Source organism: Myotis yumanensis, unplaced genomic scaffold (assembly GCF_028538775.1).
Source record: "Myotis yumanensis isolate MYYU_CA2020_CCGP unplaced genomic scaffold, mMyoYum1.0.hap1 SCAF_14, whole genome shotgun sequence".
Taxonomy (NCBI): Eukaryota; Metazoa; Chordata; class Mammalia; order Chiroptera; family Vespertilionidae; genus Myotis; species Myotis yumanensis.
In genome coordinates this window covers 1130561-1147453 of record NW_027223765.1, presented here as the reverse complement: position 1 = coordinate 1147453, position 16893 = coordinate 1130561, and the positions used below count along the sequence as shown (strand labels likewise).

At 60.5% G+C, this 16893-nt stretch overlaps 2 protein-coding genes across 2 annotated transcripts; both read left to right on the top strand.

The window, feature by feature from the left end:
- The first annotated feature begins 200 nt into the window (after positions 1-200).
- On the top strand, positions 201-1267 carry TMEM89 (transmembrane protein 89). The gene is made up of 2 exons (XM_070391143.1): positions 201-654; positions 1082-1267. Exons 1-2 carry the CDS (start codon positions 361-363, stop codon positions 1265-1267), a joined length of 480 nt encoding a protein of 159 aa, XP_070247244.1. The 5' UTR covers positions 201-360.
- A 4108-nt stretch (positions 1268-5375) lies between these two features.
- On the top strand, positions 5376-16328 carry UQCRC1 (ubiquinol-cytochrome c reductase core protein 1). The gene is made up of 13 exons (XM_070391209.1): positions 5376-5483; positions 5740-5883; positions 9847-9933; positions 11524-11653; positions 11847-12045; positions 12476-12555; positions 14075-14190; positions 14396-14539; positions 14658-14818; positions 14899-14984; positions 15294-15382; positions 15678-15753; positions 16156-16328. Exons 1-13 carry the CDS (start codon positions 5415-5417, stop codon positions 16218-16220), a joined length of 1446 nt encoding a protein of 481 aa, XP_070247310.1. The 5' UTR covers positions 5376-5414; the 3' UTR covers positions 16221-16328.
- Positions 16329-16893: the final 565 nt, after the last annotated feature.

The window sequence follows — 16893 nt, the reverse complement described above, 5'->3', positions numbered from 1 at the left end:
CCAGGAATTGAACTCTGACCTCTTGGTTCATAGGTCGAAGCTCAAACACTGAGCCACGCGCCCCGCAGGCCCTGCTCTTGAGCACTCACTCGCTGCTGCAGGCGGGGCAGGCGGGGCAGCAGCTGGGGGGGGGGGCGCTGCCTTAGAATGCTAGGGGCTGGGTGTGAGTGTGGAGCAGGGAGGGCAAAGGAGCCCGTCCCTCCGTCCTGGGCCCCAAGCCTTCCCGCCCCCAGCCCCCCCCTGGAACCCGCTGCCTCCGCCAGGCCTGCCGTGGGGAGGGGTGTTTGGCCTGTCGCCCGGCGCCCAGGCCCCGGGTTCCGGGTTCTGTTGGCACGGGTTCCGCTGGCACTCGCTGTCGCCATGCAGCACGTGCCGTGCTTCCTGCTCCTGCTCCTCCTCCTGACCATGTCTGCTCCCTCCCGGGCCTGGTCTCGGCCCCTGTGGTACCAGGTGGGGCTGGACTTACAGCCCTGGGGGTGCCAGCCAAGCAGCCTGGACAGCTGCGGGGTCAGCCTGGGCTGTCCCGGCCACTGGCTGGGCCTGGGGATGAACCCCATCTACTCGGTGACGGGGGTCATGCTCACCAGCGCCATGGTGCTGATGGTGGGTCGCAAGGTGCTGCAGCGGCGGTGCCCGCAGGGCACCAGGAACGAGGTGAGAGCCTGCTGGTGCCCCCGCCGCCTCCCCGGACCGACACCCAGTGAACCCGTCCTCCCTTCACCCACCCCGCTGCCCACCAGCCTCCTGCCCACATCCTACACCCCACGGTTCGTACATATGCCCACACCCACTGATCCCTGACCGTGCCCCAGCGCCAGGACCCTGCCCCTCTGTCTCCCTTCAATGCCTAGTCCTCACCCAGCCCCCGGGGGCCCCATGGCCACTCCCGCCCACAGACCCTCCCCCCAGCTCCCCCCTCACCAGCCCACTGCCCCAGCCCCAGGGGGCCCCTCATCTCACCCCTGTCCACAGACCCTCCACCCAGCTCCCCCCTCACCAGCCCATCGCCCCAGCCCCGGGGGGCCCTCGTCGCGCCCCTGTCCACTCCACTGCTCTCACTCTGCCTCTTGGTCCTGCTCAGCTCCTGCAGGTGCCCACTCACACCCCTGGACTCAGTAAGAGGCGGACCCCCATCTCCGACCACGCCCTGCTGCTCACCGTCCTGCACATGATGGACGCCCTCCTGGCCCAAATCCAGGGCCACCTGCAGCATCTGGCCGCGCAGCAGCCCCGGCAAATAAAGGGCACTCCCACCCCGTGTGGGTGACTGACACGCCTCCGCCTGGTGGTCACTGGGGGGGAGGCCCGAGGCGCTGGGCCTGGCTGGGACTGGGTGTCTGTCTCCCTGGGTCCCCTCCTGTGTCGAACCAGCAGCTGACTCACTGCCTCCCCCATGACCCGCCTCCCTAAGGGTGTCACTCAGAAATACAGCTGCTATTCTGGGGCTCCCCGGAGGCGCCCAGGGGGGTGGGAGGAGACTTGACCATCGGGTCAGACTTGGGTGGTCCAGGGAGGGAGGCCCAGAGGTGACGACCAGCCAGGGCTGCTAGCGGGCTTCGGGCCTGAGCTGGGGCGGGAGGGGAGGAAAGGGGAGCCCTGCTGCCCCCCCCCCCCCTCGGTGGTGTCTCCAACCTGTGCTCTGGCACCTGAGTGGCCCTTGCTCCAGGGCCTCCCAAGGGGACCCTCACGCCTTCCTCTCTCCCTCCTGCTGCAGGCAGCCCAGCATGCGGCCACCGAGCCTGTGCACTCTTAGGGTCTCTGTTTTAGAAACACAACATGACGTTACGAATTCAAAACAAGAAGCAAGTGCGCTGGGATGACGAGGAAAGAAATGACAAACGTTAAAGCATCGGTGAAACTGCAGCGCGAGACCCAGGGCCAGAGCACGTCTGGGCCCCCGACATTTCTGTAACACACACACACACACACACACACACACACACACCCGTCCGCTGCTCGCTCTGCTGGCCTCTACAGAAGGGTTTTCCACACACAGACGGAGGGCAACTCCGTCCTAACATGCGTGTGAGGTTTGTCTCGGTTACTGGTGGTTTAGGAAATGCCTCTCCCCCGCGTGCTGTGGGTGCGGTCACACCGATGGCCTGGGCTGTTGGCAAATCGGAGAAACTTCCAGCAACGCTTCTCATAAGAGATGCTGTGTGAGCTGGATTAATTGTCCACAGATGAACTCTGGGCTCCACACGTTTCAAGCCTGTTTTCCTTCTCGGCCCACAGTTTCTAGCCTTGGGCGCTGGGGCAGGTCCTAAATGGAGGACCTTGGCCTCCGTCCTGGGCCCAAGGGGGCGAGGGAGGCCAGAGGCCATTCCTACGGGACAGGCAGGGACAATGAGCTGAGACACAGGCGTGGAGCAAACATCATGTCCCTCTAAACCCAAAACAAGTGCCTCCCTGTGGTAGACGTGCTGCCCCCCAGCCCCCAGAGCCTCATCAGAGCGGGACCCCCGTAAACACCCTGAGCTCCCCCTTAGAGTGTGCTTCCCAGAGAACCCAGCGACAGTCCCCCGTTCACCTTCCTCTTGGCTGCACCCCCAAATGTCACAGCCCCTCCAGTGTCACCTACACAAGGGGAAGCGAGGTGGAGGGGTGTCCCAGTGGGAGAGGACAGAGGGCCTGACTGGGTGTGGTTGGACTCTCTTAATTTTTTTTTTTTAAATATATTTTATTGATTTTTTACAGAGAGGAAGGGAGAGAGATAGATAGCTAGAAACATCGATGGGAGAGAAACATCGATCAGCTGCCTCCTGCACATCTCCCACTGGGGATGTGCCCACAACCCAGGTACATGCCCTTGACCGGAATCGAACCTGGGACCTTTCAGTCCGCAAGCCGACGCTCTATCCACTGAGCCAAACCGGTTTCGGCAGACTCTCTTAATTTTGTGCGTTTTTAAAAAGAACTTGATCCTGGGGGTGCTTCACAGGCCGGGGGTATGGAAAGGGCGCTGGAGGCTGAGAGCGTCATCAGCCTGCTGTTGGGTCCACATCTACATTCCTCGAGGTTTACCGCGCACCTACTGTGTGCCGATGTGCAGAACACTGCGGCCCCTTCCTCGCCCACTCGCAAACGGGAGGGTGGCGGTGATGGTGGGACAGGCTCAAAAAGGCAAAATTACTCCGCAGAGGCGGCTGGCCCTGAATCGGCGATGAGGGGAGAGTGCTCCTGTCGGAAAGAGCAGCACTTTGGGGCCTGGTCGGGGAACCATAGGGTGGTCGGGACTTCAGGAGACAGGAGGGGCTCTGGGGGGCAGATGGGGGCAGGGAGGGGTGGCAGCCAGAGTCACAGCCCCTCAAGGTCCCCGTGGGGTCAGCGAATATGATACAATTCTTGGCAAAAAGAACTTTAGAGGCAGAGCTAGGATTAAAGACCTTAAGCCCTGGCTGGTGTGGCTCACTTGGTTGGGCATCGCCCATCCCACGCACATGGCCAGGTTGCAGGCTCAATTTCATGTCAGTGTTTCTTGCTCTCTCTCCCTCTCCCATACTTTCTCTAAAAATCAATAAAAATATTTTTTAAAAGAAGATTAGCCCGACTGGTTTGGCTCAATGGATAGAGTGTCGGTCTGTAGACTGAAGGGTCCCAGGTTCGATTCCGCTCAAGGGCACATGCCTGGGTTGCGGGCTCCATCCTCAGTGTGTGTGTGTGTGTGTGTGTGTGTGTGTGTGTGTGCGTGCAGGAGGCAGCCAATCAGTGACTCTCATCATTGACGTTTCTCTCCCTCTCCCTTCCTCTCTGAAATCAATAAAAATGTATTTTTTAAAAAAAGATTAAAGACCTTAAAGCAGGGAGATCACTCTGGGCTGTTTCGGTGGCCCAGGCACCCACATGAGTCCTTCCAAGCAGAAGGGAAGCCCTGCCTCTGCCACTGGCTCCCGAGATGGGGAGCGGGTCCCCACCGGCCAGGGTCCAGGGTCCGAGGCACTCGGGCTGCGAGGGCTGGCCATGCCCGTGGGTGGCAGCCCGCAAGGAACGAGCCGCAGCCCCACAACCACTGGGTCTGAACTCTGTCACCGGCCTGATGGCCAAGGACGCTTGAGCCTGCTGGAGGGACGCAGCCCCGCCGGCGCCTTGCTGCCCGCCCAGTGGCATCCATGTTGGACTGCGGGCCTCGTGAGCTGAGACGGTAAACGTGTGTGACTCCCACGTTTGGGAATCAGTCTGGTGGTTTGTGACGGCAGCGACAGACATGGTGTTAGACCCAGAGGCCGGTGCTCTAACACCGGGCGACGCGTGGACGCGGCTTTCCGAGCTGGGCGGGAGCGCAGGCCGGACAGGAAGGAGCATCACGGACAGACCCATGGCCTCTGTGGGTTCAGGGGGCCCCCCTTGGGGTGCCCCGCGGTCTGGGCTCAGCCTCCACCCACTTCCTCATCGGCACCTCGAGCCGCGGTGTCTCTGACTCTCAAGCAGCGGTTCTCAACCTTCCTAATGCGCGACCCTTTAATACAGTTCCTCATGTTGTGGTGACCCCCAATTTCACTGTTACAAATTGAACATAATTAAAGCATAGTGATCAATCACAAAAACAATATGTAATTATATATGTGTTTCCCGATGGTCTTAGGCGACCCCTGACCCCCAAAGGGGTCGCGACCCACAGGTTGAGAACCGCTGCTCATGTTTCCAGGGTTCCGGGCAGCGGAAACGGAACCTGGTTTTCTCTTGCTCATCTGCTTCCCGTGGACTCGGCCAAATTCTCGGGGGGACGGGGGTGTGTGTGGGGGTAGAATTTCCCCTCCCCACACCTTCCGCTCCCTGCGGGCGGGAGCCTGGGCTCAGGGACGCTGCCAGCGGTCCTGGCCCGTGGGCTCGGGTGCTGGGAGCCCCGTCCCGTCGGTTGTGGGTTCGACGCGGGCCCAGGTTGCAGGGACACCCTCTCTTTCTCTCCTTTCCTCTCTCTTAAATCAATGGATAACTTCCTCGGGTGAGGACTTAAAAATGAAAATAAGATAAAAAGGATGCTGCCAGTCAGGCCTGGGAGGAGACGGGAGCGGTGGTTCCGCGGCGCGCGTGCGAGTTGCTCTCCAAACAGGAATCCTTCGCACAAACATCTCAGCCGCCCCGTCTCCGGAGCGACACGCACGGTCAAACCCGCCCCTCGCCCGCGGCCACTCACTGTTTTAAAGAGAAACAAACCCTGACTCCCGGCCGCTGCCTCTTCGCGCCGGGACGCCACGCCGGGACCCAGCCGCCCGAGCCCGCGGCGGACGGGGTCGCGGACCGGGAGCCGCGCGCGCCGCCGTCTGTGGGCGGAGCGGGGGCCGACGGGCCCGGCGGGTGAATCCCGGCTCCCGCCAGGGGGCGGCCGCGCGCCGGGGGGCGGGACTGCGCCTGCGCCTCGGGCCGCCGCGTCGCTCTGCGCATGCGCGGCGCGGCGGGGCCGACTGGACGGGAAGATGGCGGCGTCCGCGGTCTGCCGGGCGGCCGGCGCTGGGACGCGAGTGCTGCTGCGCGCCCGCCGATCGGTGAGGGGGCGGCGGGGGCGCGGGACTGGCGCGCGGGGCTCCGGGACGCGGGCGGGGGGCGGGCTGCTAGGGCGGCGCGGGGGAATCGGGGAGGTCGCGGGGTCAGGGCCGCGGGAAGGTCACGGCCCCGGGCGGGGATGGGGATGGGGATGGCGGCCTCGCGGCTGCCGCGGGGCGGGGACGGGAACCCCCTGCGGGTCGGGCAGCCGAGGAGCGTTGCCCGGACCCAGCCTCGGCCCCCGCCGCCCGCTTGCAGCCCCCGGCCCTGCTGCAGCCGCCCGCCCTGCGGAGCACGGCCTCCTTCGCGCAGGCCCTGCAGCGCGTGCCCGAGACGCAGGTGAGCCAGCTGGACAACGGCCTGCGCGTGGCCTCGGAGCAGACCTCGCAGCCCACCTGCACGGTGAGTGCCCGCGGCCGGGGGCGGGGGTCTTCCCGTGCGTGTGTGTGTGTGTGTGTGGGGTGACCTTGGGCTCAGGCCTCTCGGTTTGGGTCCCGACTGCAGCCCCCCTGACCTCGGGAGTGGGGGCAGCCCCCTCCCAACACGCATTTCGTAGGTGACGCCTGCCACGCAGGAGGCCAGGCCTCCCCAGCTTTTCCTCCAGCAGCTCCGGAAGCCACAGTCCCAGGGGGACAGTGAGGACAGTGGGGTTCGGGGACGCCAGACCATAACCTCCCGGCAGACGGGGAGTGCATTGCACGCGAAAGGCGTTTGGGATTCTAGTGAAATGGATGGTTCTCCACAAAAACACCAAGCCTCACATTTGTCTCAAGGATAGAAATCTTGACCGGATGCAGGCATAGGTGGGAATTTCTCAGGAAGGAGTCCTTCTCCCTCTCCCCACCCCAAACTCAGGGCGCAGTGGTTTTATTGGCAAAATCTTTCGGTTCAGGAACAGTTGATGCCTCGTGTGATGTTGGTACAAGACAAAGGGCAAGGGCAACTTCCTTATCACACGGCGCCTGCGCCAGCCAACCAGAGCCCGAGAGGCTCAGACGGCTGTCCCAGGTGGACCTGTTAATAATGGGGATTTTTTTCCCAATAGATGGAGTTTCACACATGTTGATATAGATGCAGTTCGATATGTATGCTATTTTGTTGTATCGCTCCTTCAGATGACCACTCGTTCCGATTGGTGGCACACGCATTTTCTGAGCAGGACTTCACAACGTACGAAGAAGTGGAAAATTGGGTCTCAGAATGGTCTGCCTCAAAACAAGAAAGGTCCCATTGGGACGGTCTCCACAAATCACCTGAAAGATGGGGGAATGTGTAGCTAGCGATGGACATTACTTTGAATAAAGCACTTCTGATGTTTCTCTTGAAATTGTCGTGTTTTCTTTGATTACAAAGTCCGAATTATTAACTGGTATCTGCATTATTAACCGGTAAATGGTTAATCCACATTACTAACTGGTATCCGCAATATTAACCGGTACTGGTTAATAATTTAGATTGACCCTTTACCGGTTAATAATTCGGATACCGGTTGATAATTCGGATTGACTATTTACCGGTTAATAATTCGGATTCAGTAATCAAAGAAAACGATAATTCCAAGAGAAACATCAAAAGTGCTTTATTCAAAGTAATGTCCATCGCTAGCTACACATTCCCCCATCTTTCAGGTGATTTGTGGAGACCGTCCCAATAGAACTTTTCTTGTTTTGAGGCAGACCATTCTGAGACGCGATTTCCCACTTCGTACGTTGTGAAGTGCTGCTCAGAACGTGCGTGTGCCGTCAATCGGAACAAGTGGTCATCTGAAGGAGCGAGGTCTGGTGAACACGGCGGGTGGGTTCATGCTTCCCAGGCAAGATCTTTTAATGTGTCTTTAACTGGTTTTGAAGTGTGTGATGGTGCGTCATCATGAAGCAAAAATTACTTTGCCGTGTCTTCTGGCATGTTCTGGTCGCTTTACGATCAAAGCGTGGTTCAAATTGATTATTTTTTTTTTTTAATATATTTTATTGATTTTTTACAGAGAGGAAGGGAGAGAGATAGAGAGTTAGAAACATCGATGAGAGAGAAACATCGATCAGCCGCCTCCTGCACACCTCCTACTGGGGATGTGCCCGCAACCCAGGCACATGCCCTTGACCGGAATCGAACCTGGGACCTTTCAGTCCGCAGGCCGACGCTCTATCCACTGAGCCAAACCGGTTTCGGCTCAAATTGATTATTTGTTGTCGGTAGCAATCAGTATTAACGGTTTCACCTGGTTTTAGAAGCGCATAATACACCACACCTTCCTGCTCCCACCAAACGCAGAGCATTGTCTTCTTTCCAAAGCGATTTGGCCTTGCAGTCGATGTTGATGGTTGACCTGGATCAACCCATGATTTTGTGCGTTTGGGATTTTCAAAATAAATCCACTTTTCATCGCCAGTCACAATTCGATGCAAAAAAGACTTTCTTTCTTGCCGTTGAAGCAACATTTTACTGATGACTTTTCGGTTTTCCATTTGTCTTTCGTTCAGTTGATGTGGCACCCACTTTCCTTCCTTTAAAATCGTTCCCATTGCTGTAAACGATCGGAAATTGTTTGCTGAGCAACGTTTCATCTTTCTGCAAGTTGGTTTTGAGTTTGACACGCATCTTTATCCAATAATGCTTGGAATTGTTGGTCTTCAAACTTTTTCGGTTGACCTGGATGTTCTTTGTCTTTTACATTGAAATCATCACTTTTAAAGCGTTTAAACCAGCGTTCACAAGTATCTTGAGATGGAGCATGTTCACCATAAGCTTCCCAAAGTATATGATCACTTTCAGCAGCACTTTTCTTCAAAATAAAGTAATGAATTAAAACTTCCCGAAATTTGACATTTTTAAGTGTAAAAAAAAATGTCTATGATGTTAACACCTTCAGAAAATTTGACATATGAAGTTTTGAAGCTTGCTGTCAATACAACAAAATAGCAGACATATCAAATCGCATATGTATCATCATATGTATAACTCCACCTATTGAAAAAAGTCCGCATTATTAACTGGTACACCTAGTATTTCACGTGCTAGAAGATGCTCTAGATCAGTGGTTCTCAACCTTGGCTGCACATTAGAATCACCTGGGAATCTTTTTTTTTTTTAATTCTTCATTAAGGTATTACAAATGTGTCCTCATCCCCCCCATACCTGGGAATCTTTTTAAAATCCTGATTTCTGGGCCTCATCCTCCGGAAATTCTGTTTCTTTGTTATGGGGTGGGGCCACAACATTAGTAACAAAGAAACAGAATTTCCGGAGGATGAGGCCCAGAAATCAGGATTTCAAAAAGATTCCCAGGTGATTCTAATGTGCAGCCAAGGTTGAGAACCACTGCTCCAGATTGTAAGGAGAAAGCCAGAGAGAGGGTGCTGCAGTTACAGTCAAAGGATACCACGGACTTTTAAATGCTTCTTTCCAAGATGTCAAGTGAAATAGATGTTCATCTAAGAATTTATGACATATGGTTGTACATCAATATCTCGGGAAAGTAGAGAGAATTTTTTTGAAATATATTTTTATTGACTTAAGTGAGGAAGGAAGAAAGAGATAGAAACATCAATGATGAGAGAGAATCATTGATTGGCTGCCTCCTGCACGCTGCCCCCTAGTGGGAATCGAGCCCGAATCCCAGGCATGTGCCCTTGACCAGAAGGATTCGAGACCCTGGGACCCTTCAGTCTGCAGGCTGACGCTCTATCCACTGAGCATACCAGCTAGGGCAGGATGTAATTTAAATCAGCTCCGAGCGAATAGTAAATTAAAAGGCTAAACCTGTGTGATCTGTGGGGGGAGTGGTGCGGTTTGTTTCCAGCGCAGGAGGCTACTCGGGACATTGTAAGAGCCTCTCATTGGGCGTCAGGGACACGGTGTGTTCACTGTTCAGTGTGAATGAAGGTACTTCCTCAATATAAACGCCCAGCGTCTGGCCGGCGCCTCCTTCCTTATCAGTGAAAGGAGGAGCTCACTGCGGGCAGAGGGTCATTGTTAGGAAAGAGAGAGTGGGTTGTTTGCAGATGTGCTGCTTCCTAGAAAACACAGTCCCCTGAAAGTCAAGAGCGAGCCTCAGCGTTTCCTATAGCGACGGGTGACGACGGGACCGGGTGACGGCGGGACCGGGTGCCGGGCCCGTTAGGGACTGCTGTGGGAGCCCTGCTGACCAGGCAGAAGCACAGGAGGGGGAGGCGATGCAGCGTGGCCGGTCCTTTGGCCATGGGAGCTCTGGGCACCTCCAGGCACAGTGGTCCTGCTTGGAGACAGCGGTCCCCACTCTGGGACTGTGAGCCTCAACTTGAGCCTGTGAGGGTGGGGTCCTGGGCTTTGCTGTCACCCTGGGGGCGGGGTACGTGGGGCTGGAGCGGTTTGTTCCTTCTTGTCCAGGTCGGGGTGTGGATTGACGTTGGCAGCCGGTACGAGAACGAGAAGAACAACGGGGCGGGCTACTTTGTGGAGCATCTGGCTTTCAAGGTGAGCTCCCGCGGTCCCGGGCTTCGCGCTGTCCCTCCTGGGAAGCCGCCTCCCCAGTTAGGGCTGCAGCTGGGGCAGCCTCTGGCTGGCCTTTTGGAAAGAGCCTCCTGTGAGCACCTGTCTGGTGAGCCCTGCACAGGACCCAGAGCCAAAGGCCCTCAGGGGCCGCAGGGGCCCACTCACCCCGAGGCCGGGCCTGGGCGTGCGTGTCCCCATGCGGAGCAGCACCCCGGGCTGGGCTGAGCAAGCGTTCCGTGCGGTGCTCTGCCCTGTGGGCTCCCTGGGCGTCTCCGGTTCTCTCGAATGTGGGACAGTCCCCACTGCAGCCCTTAGCCAGCCCAGGTTGGCATGGAGGAGAGACTGACGTTCTTAAATGAGTGGAAAGATGGAGGAGGAGACGGGGGATGGGCAGCTAGCCAGCTGCAGCGGCTCAGGTGTGTGGGGACCTTTTTTGTTAATCTTCCTCGGAGGGTGTTTTTTCCAGTTGATTTTCAGAGAGGAGTGGGAGGGAGGGAGGGAAGTGGGGGGGGGGGGGGAGAACATCAATGTGAGAGAGACACATCAATTGGTTGCCTCCCGTATGTGCCTCAATCAGGCTGGGGATCGAACCTGCAACCCAGGGATATGTGCCCTTGACCGAGGATCAAGCCCAAGACCCTTCGGTCTGTGGGCCAGTGCTCTAACCACTGAACAACTGACTTAGGCATAGATTTTTTTTTTTTAAACATATTTTATTGATTTTTTTACAGAGAGGAAGGGAGAGGGATCGAGAGCTAGAAACATCGATGAGAGAGAAACATCAATCAGCTGCCTCCTGCACGCCCCCCACTGGGGATGGGACTCTACAACCCAGGCTTGTGCCCTTGACCGGCAGCGAACCCAGCACCCCTCAGTCCGCAGGCCACACTCCATCCACAGAGCCACACCAGCTAGGGCTCTTTTATTTCTTGATTTGAGAGAAAGATACCAATTATGTTGTTCCTCTTATTTATATCGTTATTGGTTGATTTTTTTTTGTTCTCATCTGAGGATATGTTTTTATTGATTTTAGAGAGAAACATGGATAAGAGAAATGGCGATCGGTTGTCTCCTGTGTGTTCCCTGATTGGGAATCAAACCTACAACCTTGGTGTATCGGGACGAAGCTCTAACCGACTGAGCTGCCCGGCCAGAGCTGTGCAGATGTTAACACACACACACACACACACACACACACAGGACAGGCCACTGACAGCATATGAATGGTGGGGAGTAGGGGGTGGCAGGGTCGCCTCACGCAGGTGTGAGCTTGCCTGGGCCTGCCTGTTGTAAGGGGATGGGGTGCTGTAAGGCCAGGCTGCTGGGGCGCTCTGGGTTCAGGACACTTGCTTGGGCCCCGCCCTTCCTTCCTGGCCCCTGGCTGTCTCCATGCTGTTGACGTGACGCTGTGGCCTCAGCGCAGAGCCTGCTTAGTGCTGGAGGCACAGTCCTGGCTCCTGCCTCCCCGTGCTCCTTGCCGAAGGCACTGCTTCTGCTGCGACTTCAGTCTGCGGAGCTGGGGGTCCTGGGTGCTCAGGCGGCTCCTGACGGTGCTATTGGTGTCCGGCTCAGGGAACAAAGAACCGGCCTGGCAATGCCTTGGAGAAGGAGGTGGAGAGCATGGGGGCCCATCTGAGTGCCTACACCACCCGGGAGCACACGGCTTACTACATCAAGGCGCTGTCCCAGGACCTGCCGAAAGGTAGTGCCTCGGGGTGGCGGGTGGAAAGGGCCCTCGAGAGGTGCAGGGACTGGCACCAGGAGCCCCTGGCCTGGCCGCAGAACGGGGCTGCCCTGGAGTGTGGCCTGGCAACAGGGCAGCCGGGGGCCAGGCCTGGGGCTGTGTGCTGCTGTGGTCTCCAGTGGCCCACCGTGCCCACCCTGTCCTTCCCCAGCTGTGGAGCTGCTGGCGGATGTCGTGCAGAACTGCAGCCTGGAGGACTCGCAGATCGAGAAGGAGCGGGACGTGATCCTGCGGGAGCTGCAGGAGAGCGACGCGTCCCTGCGGGATGTGGTCTTCGACTACCTGCACGCCACCGCCTTCCAGGGCACACCGCTCGCCCAGCCCGTGGAGGGGCCCAGTGACAACGTCAGGTGGGAGCCGGCTGGGCCCGTGGCGGACGTCGCTGCCCCTCTGGCCCTGCGCCTCTTCTGTTCCCATGCGCTCTCTGCTGGAATCCGGCCTTTACTGCAGGACGTTTCCTGCCCTGACAGCCCCAGGGAGGGAGTGTGTGGGTGCCCCGTCTGTGGGCTTCTGTCCGGTGGTGGGAGAGCTCTGTGCTGCCCCGCGAGCCCACGGGGTCAGCTCACCCTCCTCACAGAGGCCTCTGAGCCTGTCCTGAGGTCAGGTGTGAGTTGGGCCAGGCAAGGGCTGCTCTCTGGGCCCCGGAGGGGTGGGGGGCAGGGATGGGGAAGGGATCGAGCAGTGAGAAGCTGTCACCTTGGCTGCTCCTCAGCCCCCTTTTGTGTGACCCAAGTCACGGGGTTGGGGGAGGCGCTGAGCCCCTGGCCGTGTGTCTTGCAGGAAGCTGTCTCGTGCCGACCTGACCGAGTTCCTCGGCCAGCATTACAAGGCCCCTCGCATGGTGCTGGCGGCGGCCGGAGGTGAGTGCTGAGCTTGGTGAAGCTCTCTGGCAGTGGTGGGTCGGCCCTGCCTTGGTCATCAGTGCTCCAGCCCGGGGACCCCAGGTCTCCTGTTCTGAACGGGGGTCATCTTCTACTCCTGGGGGCCCCGTCGTCCTCCCCGCCCCCAGGGGAGCAGCCTCCGTCCGTCTCTGAGATGGAGTAGGATTCTCTCTGGGCCGTCGCTGGGCCCGCCACACGGCACCGCGCCATCTCAGCACAGGCCTCCGCGGCTGTGGCCTGTCCAGTCCGAAGGCTGGTGGGAGGGCCAGCCTCACGGCCCCGCACGCGGTGGTGGCATCTGGAGGCGGCAGGGAGGTGCCTGGGAAGGAAGGCGGGTTGTGGGGACTCAGCTGGAGGCTGGGCTGCTTTGGGAGCGGGTGCTGTCTGAACAGAGGCCTGAAGAATGGCGGGAGGGGGCGCCTGAGCAGAGGGCTGGGCAGCGTCATGTGTGGTCTAGGCTTGTCCTGCCGCCACTGGGGCCAGCGCAGAGGCCGGCAGACCAGGGAGGGGCTGTCCCGGTGCCGCTGGGAGGTGGCGGGAGCCAGGGCGGGAAGCAGATGGACCGCCATGGTGGTGCAGATGGAAACTGATGGAGGCCTGGGCGGGGCAGGGACGGGTGAGGGTCAGGGACGCCCCCCCCCCCCCAGCTGTGGTCTTCTCAGCGGGGTGCACAGAAGGCTGACAGGAGAGCCTGTTGATGGCTTCGGGCCCGGGAACCTGGGGACCAAGCGCAGTGGGAGCTGCTGGCGGGCCAGACCTGGCTGAGTCCAGTGGAACCTGAGCTCAGGGAGGAAGGGAAGGCAGCTGCCGGAGGCTGTGCGCTATCGGGGAGGCTGCCCGCCCGGTGCTGAGGCGCCAACAGCAGGGCCTCCTCTTGGAGGGGGACCCAGCAGGCCCCACGGGCATGGGTTTGTAACGTACCAGGAAGTGCTCCAGCCCGGGGACCCCAGAGCTAGTCACGCACTGCAGCACCGCCTCTGTGTGCTTGTCACTTGCCACCCTCCCAGGGCAGCACCAGGGTCTGTGTGAGGGGAAGGCGAGGGGCACAAGGCAGGGCAGGTCGCTTGTGCCCTGGAGCCCGTCTCTTCCTTGGTGCAGGTGAGAAGGCACCACAAGGACCGATTTTAGGCTCAGCTTTCCTTTGGTGCTGTGCGCCGTGCTGTGCCATCCTGAGGTGCCCACCCTGCCCGAGGCAGAGCCTGTCCACGGGGATCTTCCCTCACCCTGTCCCATGTCACATTTTGCTGTCTCCCCGGCCCTGTGCCCGCGCCTGGCGGCCGGTGACACGCTGTCCGGCCCTGTGCCCGCGCCTGGCGGCCGGTGACACACTGTCCGGCCCTGTGCCCGCGCCTGGCGGCCGGTGACACGCTGTCCGGCCCTGTGCCTGCACCTGGCGGCCGGTGACACGCTGTCCGGCCCTGTGCCCGCACCTGGCGGCCGGTGACACGCTGTCCGGCCTTGTGCCACGCCTAGAGGCCGGTGACACGCTATCTCGCAGGGGTGGAGCACCGGCAGCTGCTGGACCTCGCCCAGAAGCACTTCAGCGGCATCTCTGGGACGTACGCGGAGGACGCTGTGCCCACGCTCGCTCCATGCCGCTTCACTGGCAGCCAGGTAGGCTGCCTGGTGGGCAGGGCCGTGCTCTCGCCTGGGCCCCTGGGAGGAGGGACCCTCATGCACACGGAGATGCCTCAGCAGGAGGGAAGGGCCTGGGGCTGCCTCACAAGCACATGCTCACACTTGCGCCCCCCTCAGCCCCCTGGCACCCTTGGTCGCCTGGGCCGTCGGGCGTCCCTCAGTCTTGCCGTGCCCATTTCAGATTTCCCACCGTGACGATGCCCTGCCTTTGGCCCATGTGGCCATTGCCGTGGAGGGGCCTGGCTGGGCCAACCCGGACAACGTGGCCCTCCAAGTGGCCAACGCCATGATCGGCCACTATGACTGCACGTACGGCGGTGGCATGGTGAGTGCCGGTGGGCGTGGGGCCTGGTCTCGGAGAAGAGGGTCTGGGACGGGCTGCACAGCCCTGTGGGGGCAGGTGTGACCGCAGTCGGGGTGCTGCTGACCGCCTTGGCCTGCAGCACCTGTCCAGCCCGCTGGCTTCTGTCGCCGTGGCCAACAAGCTGTGCCAGAGCTTCCAGACCTTCAACATCTGCTACGCGGAGACGGGCCTGCTGGGCGCGCACTTTGTCTGCGACCGCATGAGCATCGACGACATGGTGTTCTTCCTGCAAGGCCAGTGGTGAGTGCGGTGCTGGGTGGGGGCCTGGGAGCAGGGAGGGGCCGAGACAGCACCTCTCAGTGACCCCCGCCCCCCGTTAGGATGCGCCTGTGCACCAGCGCCACGGAGAGCGACGTGCGCCGGGGCAGGAACCAGCTCAGGAACGCCCTCGTGTCCCACCTGGACGGTGAGCCCTGCGCCCGCGGGGGTGGCTTCCTGGCGGGGACAGCCCCAGGGGACCCCATTCCTACCCGAGACTGGAGGGAAACTAGGTCGCACCATAGCCCACAGCAGCCGGGGCTCCAGATACAGGGGGGCGGGCCAAGGGCGGCCATTAGCACAGCGACAGGCGGTTGTAGAGTGAGGTGGCAAGCTGGGTCAGACAAGGGTTCAGGGGTCAGCCAGCAGCTGGAGTCCAGCAACTGGAGTGGGCGTGTGCCTGGTCCCGGATGGACGGGGTGGACCTGGAGCCTCCCCCTCCCCCTCCCCCTCGCAGGCACCACTCCTGTGTGTGAGGACATCGGACGCAGCCTCCTCACCTACGGCCGCCGCATCCCCCTGGCCGAGTGGGAAAGCAGGATTGCGGTACGGGGCCGGAGGGCGGGTCTGGAGTGTGGACCTGGCTGGCTCTTCCACGGGCCGCGAGGCCTGACGTGCAGCCCCCTGGGTCTGGGCAGAGGCACCGTCCCCGCGGGGCTGGCGTGTCTGGAGGGAAGGGGCAGGCGGAGGCCTGGCTGTGGGGTGGACGAGCCCTGCTGCCCTCCCCTTTGGGGCCGGGGGCAGCGCCAAGGCCCGTGCCGAAGCCCTCGGTCGGCTGGGTCATCCTGACTGGCTGGGGTGGTGCCAGTGCCCGTCAGTCAGGGTGCCCGCTTCGCTGCAGGAGGTCGACGCCCAGACAGTGCGTGAGGTCTGCTCCAAGTACTTCTATGACCAGTGCCCCGCGGTGGCTGCAGTGGGTGAGTCACCTGCCCGCCTGCTCTCTGTCCTCCCTGGGCCCTTCCTGCGCCCCCCACCCCCACACTCACCCCAGCCTGCACTGGGAGCAGCCAGAGGCCCCAAGAGGCTCTGCCCATAGTCTGGCTGCCAGGGAGTTCTTGCTCAGAAAACCTGTCCCAGCAACTCCCTGACTCCCTGCCAAGGTGCCTCCATCAGTGCCCGACACCCACCAGGTAACGGACACCGCGGGGTGGGGCTCGGAGCCGAGCGTGAAGGGACAGGCTCGGTGCCCCGGGATGTTCTCCCCTCTTCCCCCAGAGCCTGCCTGTGCCGCTCTGGGCAGCCCCGAACTGGGTGCGGCGCAGGGCCAGGTGTCCCTGTACCAGCCAGGCGCCCCGCCCTGACACCGCCCATCCCTACAGGCCCCATTGAGCAGCTCCCCGACTACAACCGGACCCGCAGCGGCATGTTCTGGCTGCGCTTCTAGGCAGGAAGCCTGTCGGCAGGAGGGCGGGCCGGCGCCCGGGCCCCCACCAGGAACATGCCGCCTCAGCTCCTCAGTCCTTCCACACCAATAAAGCCCTGGTGAGAGCTGCGTGTGTCTGGCTTTGCATGGGGTCCACTGGGCAGCGGCGGGGGCCTTCCGTTTCCCCACAGGCTGCGTGTCCCCAGCGGGGGGCCAGCGGGGGCTGGAAGCCTTTGCTGCCTCAGGCAGATGAGGCCAGATGTTCCCACTTAGCCACGTGGGGTGCTCCTGGCCAGAATGTCCGGCGTGAGCAGGGCGTCCACAGCAACTGCACACCCAGCCTCTGCCCTGAGGGAGGCCCCCGGGACTCGGGTGCCCAGGCGGAAGCCCCTGCCGTCACCCTCTGGTGCCTGGTCCCCGGATGGACCAAGAGGGGCCGAGGGCTCCCTGAGGAGCCACCTTCGTGTTTACTCTGGATTCTGGGAGGAGGGTAGCCTGGGGCACCGTGTCCCCATTTGGTTCGTAGCTGCTGCCTGGACAGGCAGGGCAGCAACTCCTCTGCCTCCCGCTCGCTCCCTCACGCTGACTCAGGCTCCAAGAATAGCCTGAGCCCAGGACCTGAGCCCCCTCCCTGCCTCGGTCTCCCAGGCAAGTCCTGAGCTGCTACCCAAGGTCCCCTCCCCATCTTCCTGAG

Bases quoted from the DNA above. Each gene is read 5' to 3' on its own strand.
- TMEM89 (XM_070391143.1), top strand. From the start codon at position 361: ATGCAGCACGTGCCGTGCTTCCTGCTCCTGCTCCTCCTCCTGACCATG. The intron at 655-1,081 runs GTGAGAGCCTGC...GGTCCTGCTCAG, and splicing joins CGCAGGGCACCAGGAACGAG to CTCCTGCAGGTGCCCACTCA.
- UQCRC1 (XM_070391209.1), top strand. From the start codon at position 5,415: ATGGCGGCGTCCGCGGTCTGCCGGGCGGCCGGCGCTGGGACGCGAGTG. The intron at 11,654-11,846 runs GTAGTGCCTCGG...GTCCTTCCCCAG, and splicing joins GTCCCAGGACCTGCCGAAAG to CTGTGGAGCTGCTGGCGGAT. The intron at 14,191-14,395 runs GTAGGCTGCCTG...TGCCCATTTCAG, and splicing joins GCCGCTTCACTGGCAGCCAG to ATTTCCCACCGTGACGATGC.